At 48.0% G+C, this 7,260-nt stretch overlaps 1 protein-coding gene across 1 annotated transcript in view; it reads right to left on the bottom strand.

The window, feature by feature from the left end:
* Positions 1-4,764: 4,764 nt before the first annotated feature.
* LOC105904995 (forkhead box protein N2) overlaps positions 4,765-7,260 on the bottom strand; it is a 29,291-nt gene continuing 26,795 nt past the window's right edge. The window contains exons 5-6 of the mRNA XM_031579049.1: positions 6,272-6,340; positions 4,765-5,401 (exon numbers count right to left, since the gene is read on the bottom strand). Coding sequence (XP_031434909.1) covers positions 5,052-5,401; positions 6,272-6,340 — 419 coding nt within the window. The 3' untranslated portion in view covers positions 4,765-5,051. The remainder of the gene's footprint in view (positions 5,402-6,271; positions 6,341-7,260) is intronic.

Genomic DNA, 7,260 nt, shown 5'->3' with positions numbered 1-7,260 from the left:
GCGAAGTACGATTCAATCTCAGGCCTATTACTCTTTCTGATTCAGCTGAGACCTAATATTTCCGGTTGACTACACAAGTGTGTAAACAACACACACTACTGACAGCGTTTTCCGTTTCAACAGGAATTCCAAAAGCAGTTAACAATGAAGATGTTCACCAGAATAGAAACAGTTTGAGTCTTAATGTAGCTATGCTCGACAACCTTTTGCAACTTTTTTTTTCACCACAAAATCCTCAGCCAGCGAAAGTGTGAACCTTATTTACAGTCGTAGTATCCTCTCTCTCTGCCAAAACACATGGAAATATCAACATATGTAAGATGTCTCACATTCCTCCACTTCCAAACCTCACTCACACCGTCTTGTGCAGACACACAGCAATGCACAGTATCCACTTACACACACACTTGTTCTCACACTAGCACGCAGCCCGGGGATCCAGCCCAGTCTGGTTGCCTGGTAACTGTTGGCGTGGTGGTGTGGTTGCCAGGGCAGCGAGGGGGGTCGCAGGGTAGGCAGGGGGAGAACGGGTGCTCTGATTTCTAGATGTGCCGGAGCAGTCAGGAGGGAAAGGGGGAGGCCCCCCGTTTGCACCAGACACACAGTGCTAATGAACAATAGACCGGCTGACTGAGCCCCCCGGGCTAGGCAGAGACGAGGCTCACGTTCAGGGTCGCATGTTTTTGTCAGCATAGGGCCTCTCTCTGACTAATTAGCTGAAAGGGGAAGCCTTTGTTGGGACGTGTGATGGAACATCTATCATGGGCGCAGCTGCACTGGCGCACTGCACACCACCTCAAATAGGCCAACGGGCCACCGTCACTTATCTCCGCGTACTCGCGCCATTCAGAAAAACGGAAGGAGTGACATGTGTCCAGATTTGATGCGAGCCTGGAGTGTCCACGTCCACACACACCAAATTACGAAGACATGGTTAGGTGAGCACTAGCTACACTGAAAGGGGAGCAGTCTTTTTTTTTTTTTTTAACTTAAGTTAACCCCTAAATGTAATGTCTATCAGGCTATCAGAGTTAATAGATTGTTAGCTTACGAATTGTAAACATTGACACTTTTGTATAGTTGGATGTCCAAACAACAGGTGGGATATTGCTGTAAATGCCAAGTTGGTATTCAAGCCCCCCCCCCCCCCAGTGTCTGACCGACACCCTATAGGGCCAACCCCTGACTGAAGTTCTTGATTAAATGTTGAACTTCACAGTGAAACTTTAGAAGTAAAGAGAATATATGGAATGATGAGCAGGCTCTATGACAGCCAAGCCTTACAGATGCCACTGTGGACATCAAGTGCATCAAAACGACCACAAAGACAGACTACCTTTAATGAGACCTAGATTATGTTCTTTAATATGACCTAGATTATGTCCTTTAATATGACCTAGATTATGTTCTTTAATATGACCTAGATTATGTTTCATATACATTACATGCAAAGACAAAAGAAAAACAACTCGTTTAAAACAAGAACATTTTTATTCAGTAATACCATATATAATGCAATTGCATATCTTTGGCGAAAATAAACTTTATAAACATTTTATTAACAGAGGTTAGCATACAAAACTCAAGGGTCTGTCTGTCTGTCTGCCTGACAGGCACCGGACGACAGACACAAACTGATACTGGATTGGCAGCCCAAGTTAGTTCAACATGACAAACACAAGTGAGAAAAGGCCATCATGATCCTCATAAGGGTACATAGGCATCTTATTAACTCAAAGCGTTGTTTTATTAATTTAATCAACTGGTCAATTAAAGCAATTAATATGAGTGAGGGGCAATGTTTCCTGGGAAATGGGGTGCTTACGTCATCCATCATCTACAAGAAAAGCACTAATGATGTCCTCTCACTTAAATACACACCCTCCAACCTCCATCACATCATCAAGCCATCATGAAGACTCTGGCCAGACGGAATGTGAAGCTCTTTTCACACCGACCCGCGTTCTCTTACCGCACGTTCTTCATCCTCATTAACTCAGGCTAACTTAGATTTCTCTGGAAGTTGACAGATTTGCAAACATACATTTGCAATGTGGCAGCACAGACAAATTAATAGTTGGCAGTTAAACTAGCCTTAACTTAAATAACATCAAATTACAACATGGTCAGAAATTAGGCTATAATGAGCATTCCAGAGATCATTCTGGAATAAGTTCATCCGGGGCCAAACACAGACATTCGGGATGATCAGGTCACATAAATTCATTGGAATATGTTGGCAAATGACTGAAAAGAAAAGAAAAAAAAAAAAAAAAACGTTTTAAAGCAATAGCTTTATTCATAATCTAGCGTACCCGCTTATCAACACAAACAGGAGGCCTGGCAGTAATGGTTCGTGTTGAGAACACCCCCCCTCCCCCACCCAAACAACAGTGCATCTGACTAACCCCTAGAGTAATGACGAGAAGTGACACCATTGATCTGTGGCAGTATGGACATTGCGATACTGAGAGAAAGTACTAATTTCTCCTTACCAGTACAACTGGCTTCACCTTAGAAATCATTGCCGAGAAACAAACCTATGCGACCGGTTCCTAAGAACAGGGTATAACCCCAACTCAGACCTCCATGCTGAGCCCGTCCACTGAGCAGATCAGACCCAGTGGCTACCCGCTCTCTAAAGCTCGTCACCAAGTGCACAGTTGCCTTAAGTTTGATCCACCAATCACAAAGCCTTCAGAGAAGATGTACATGGCACCAAATCAAAATGTTTTGGCAACAATAATGAATTTCCAAAGGCCCTCCTTGGCACAAAATAAACCAACGACTATTGGAATTTATCTGACACTAAACGCTCTTGTGCCGACGGGCACTCGGATAGGCTAATGCGAGTGAGAGACAGCCCCCCTTCTGAAGCCGTTCCTTCCTCTCTCTCTCTTTACCCCACTCCACTGTGGCACGTGCAATCTACCCTTCTCTACGACTAGATTCCTCTTCATCCTCTTCTGGCTACAGAGAGACACGCCTCCTGTTCCCTCCTCTTCCCCCCCTGACCTTCATCTACACAAACGTGATCCATGGCAGTGATCTCAACGTCATTAAACAACCTCCATTCTCACCCAACTGGAGGAGCAAAGAAATCCCTAAAACAAAAGCTGAATATTGAACAGAGGGAGATGTGAGTCCAGGCTGCCGGTCATGCATCTCACACACACACACACACACACACACACACACACACACACACACACACACACACGCACGCACACACACGCACTCTGAACGCCGTGTGGTGCACATCCCTTTTGATGGAGACCCATTTGGACCGGGGCAGCAGACCCCTCGGTTCCTCCCCGTCACCCTCCCAGAGATGAGCTGCACCGGTACCACTCCGCTCCGCCGCATCAGTCCGACACAGCACCACACTCTAGCTCCAGGACTGTTCTGTACACTGGCCCATTCAAACACAACACACACACACACACACACACACACACACAGAAGGTTAATTGGTCATACTTTTTGAACAAGAGCTACCACGGTTGCCTTTTCTTTTTGCATAGGTTTAACACAGAAACCAAAGTAAAAGAGGTTTGCCACAAATATCAGTCTCAGTTTGCACAAAAAAAACACTGAGAAGAAACAGTGACAACAGGAAGAGAAAAAAGAGAGAGAGAGAGAGAGAGAGAGAGAGAGAGAGAGAGAGAGAGAGAGAGAGAGAGAGAGAGAGAGAGAGAGAGAGAGAAGGAGGGTAGACAGTGGATTCCCATCCAGGGGAGAGGAGGCTGAGGGGGGGAGGATCTTCTCAGCTGGAGCGGGGAGAATTGGCTCTCTCTCTGTCCCAACTCCTCTAAGCGAGGTCTCCGTGCAGTGGCAGTTCATTGAGAGTTCCCCCCCCGCCCCCCCCCCCATCAAGTCCATTGAGTCTGTGAGAGCCCAGGCTTGAGGTTCGTCTCCATGGATACACTGTGATTGTTGGCAGCCGTGAGCTCCACCCGTAGCCACCGAAAGTGAGCCGGAGATCCAAAAGCGAAAAACAGAAAAACAAAACCAGAACAAAACCACCACAGAGAGACATTTTTTTTTCTGACATCAACAGTCCAGGACAGTGACATTCTCAACCCAGACCTGTAGAGGGTTAAAGGTTTTTTGTGATTATAATTATTGCATCTCATATTTTAGGGGGGTGTGGGGAAGGTGAGGCAGTACACTTCGAAAAAAAAAAAAAAAAAAGGTGGTCACTTTTCACGTGTTTTTTTTTAAACATTTTTTTGTCTTTTCTCTTCCTTAGCCTGGGTAATGGAACATGAACAGTGGTCAGGAGAAGTTAGCTTTATATAATACAGACATGCACTCATTCTCTGTATAAATAGATTCACTTGGAAGAGGACACCGATTGGAAGAGGAAGCATGCAACATCTTGAAGTCCATCTTTTTTGAGGAAACAAAATGAAACCAAAAAAAAAAAAAAAAAAAAAAATACTATCCTTAAAACTCTGATAACGTGAAACCCATCAAAAGCAGACGGGACGTCTTGGATAGGTGTCGATGTCTTTTACGGTCGCTCACACAAGTTCTCCGTATGGCTTTGTTCTCCTGTGTGAATGGTACTATTGCCGTCGTTGTTGTTGTGGAGCTGGGTGAGAGTGAGTGGCTATTTCCATTCGTTCTGTTCGTTTTTCTTGATTTTTTAAGTAATGATAAAAAAAAAATGGACAATTCACGGACCAGAGGAGAAGGAAAAGGAGAAGGAGGCACACCAAGACACAGAGGTCAGAGTTCAGAGTTCACACGGGCACGGAGGGATAGAGAGAGAGAAACAGAAAGACAGAGGGTGGATGGTTGGGAAGAGACCTGCGTCTTCAAGACTAGGGGTTTGGAGCGCACACTCTACACCTCACTTCCTGTTTGGAGCGCACACTCTACGCCTCACTTCCTGCCCAGTGTTTTGCTCTTGGCGGTGTGTTTGGAGGTGGCCTCCAGGCAGGTGCGGATGCCGGCCAGGTGCAGCAGGGAGCCGGCCGCCTCCTTCAGCTCCTCGTCCAGCTCCGCCTTGGCCTCACGCCGCGCCCGCTTGCTGGCCGGGGGCTTCAGCGAGGGAGGGGGCGAGGGCGAGGGCCGCCTGTGGGGGCTCCCTGCTGCTTGTCGTCGGCCTCCAGCTCCAGCTCCGGCTCCGGGTCCGAGTCCTCGTCGCTGTGGAAACCCTCACTGCCGGCACGGTGAGGCTGGTGGTGGTGGTGGTGGTGGTGGTGGTTGGCCCGGCTGCCCTCGTCCAGGGAGGAGAGCGAGGAGGAGGAGGAGGAGGAGGAAGAAGAGGAGGAGGAGGAGGGTGAGGAACAGCGCTGCACAGGCACGCTGCTGTAGTTGTGGTCCTGCTTGGGGTCGCTGCTCACCAGCACGGAGTCTGGACGGGACAGGTCCAGCGGACCGTCAGGACCACCTGAGACAGAGGGGAGAGGTCATAGGTCAGAGAGAAGGAGCAGAGAGACAGAGAAGGAGCAGAGAGACGAGGCATCAGCTGTAAGTTAGAAATCATCACCCAAATGATCTATCTGCAGTCTTGAACTCTACACATAATGGCAGCGCGGCCTGTTGGAGCCCTGACTCGACTGAAATGAATCCATCGTCTTGAACTCTACACATAACGGCAGTGTGGCCTGTTGTAGCCCTGACTCGACTGAAATGAATCCATCGTCTGGAAACAGAGTGCCAGCCTGGCACCAGCCACAGCTTGATGGTGCCAATCAATATATGCCATCAGCTGGCGGCATCATCAGGCATGCCTGCTGTTGGCTCAGGACGTTATCAGCTGGTTGGCCCACAGCAGAGCGATTAAGCCTGATGAACACCTACAACAATGAAGGCTAAAAGCATGCCTTAATGAGGCACTTATGACGCTAGGAGGCCTGTGACACTGTGACATACAGTTACGCTCTGATTGGGGGGGGGTGTGGGGGGTGTTGCCTGTGACACCGTGACGTACAGTTACGCTCTGTGGGGGGGGGGGGCTGTGACACTGTGACGTACAGTTACGCTCTGAGGCGTCTACATTTAAAACTCTTTGGCACCACACAAAACATACAGACCCCCAGAGAACAAACAAGTGGATACAAAGATGTGCAATGTTAAAATAAGGACGAAAACATGGCAGCATGCGTTTAATGCAGGCAAGAAGGTACAGGTAAAAGAGAGGGTGAGGTGGCAGAATCAGAACAGAGAGAGAGACAGACAGACAGACAGACAGACAGAGAGAGAGAGAGAGAGAGAGAGAGAGAGAGAAGAGGAGGAATGAATGGATGGCTTCTCTTACATCGGTCGGAGTGGTGGCCGGGGGCCGAGTTTAAGAGCATCATGGCAGTGGCAGCATCAATGTCAGATTCTGGAAAAGGAGAGAACATGCATGGAGTCAGGCTTCTGCTGTGTGTGTGTGTGAGTGTGTGAGTGTGTGTGTGTGTGTGTGTGTGTGATTTGCACACACGAGGGAGACTGCGCACGCCTCCCCCCCCAGATCTATGTAGTAGGTAGAGTACATCTTTGATGTAATGAGAGGGAAAAAACAAATAAAAAATGATTTGTTTTTTGATGCAACACCAGCACGCCAAACCATTTGACCCAACACAACCCACCCCAACCCACCCCAACCCAACCCAACCCAACCCAACCCACCCCAACCCAACCCAACCCAACCCACCCCACCCCAACACAACCCACCCCAACCCACCCCACCCCAACCCAACCCGACCCTGGCCTCTGCTGAGGGGGCCGTCAAATGCAGAGAGGCCCAGCAAGTGGTTGGTGTTGGTGTAATTACCCCACACTTTCAACTTTGATACAAACAAGCCAAACGGACATCCGTATTGACAGTGATAAGCCGCTTGCCCATGGTTCATAAAGGCTAAGAAAGTTGCTTACGCTATATGCATTTGGAGATCGTTAGTGATGGGCAAGCAACTTGGAGTTTCATCTTGTTACAGATGCTGAGCGTAAGTTGTGTGATAAACAAACACACCAGAGGCTGGATTCTGTGCTTTTGCTCAACACCGACGTGTCGCCTGCTTCCACTAGGACTGGTTTCAGCAGCAGTGTGGCTGTGTGCACGGGGATCTTAAATTATATAGGATTTGATTTTTGAAAGTATGCAGCTAATCAATTAATAGAAAGAAGAAATGATAATGATCGACAGAAGAATGGAGTACATCTGGAGTAGTTGCAGCCCTAGTGTACAAACATACATAGTGGCTTGACATACTTGATGTGTGTACGAGTGCTTGCGTGTCAGAGTGTGCTTGCGTGTCAGTG

Source organism: Clupea harengus, chromosome 13 (genome assembly GCF_900700415.2).
Source record: "Clupea harengus chromosome 13, Ch_v2.0.2, whole genome shotgun sequence".
Taxonomy (NCBI): Eukaryota; Metazoa; Chordata; class Actinopteri; order Clupeiformes; family Clupeidae; genus Clupea; species Clupea harengus.
Note: the sequence above shows the minus strand (reverse complement) of the source record. Positions and strands in the feature narration are given on the sequence as shown.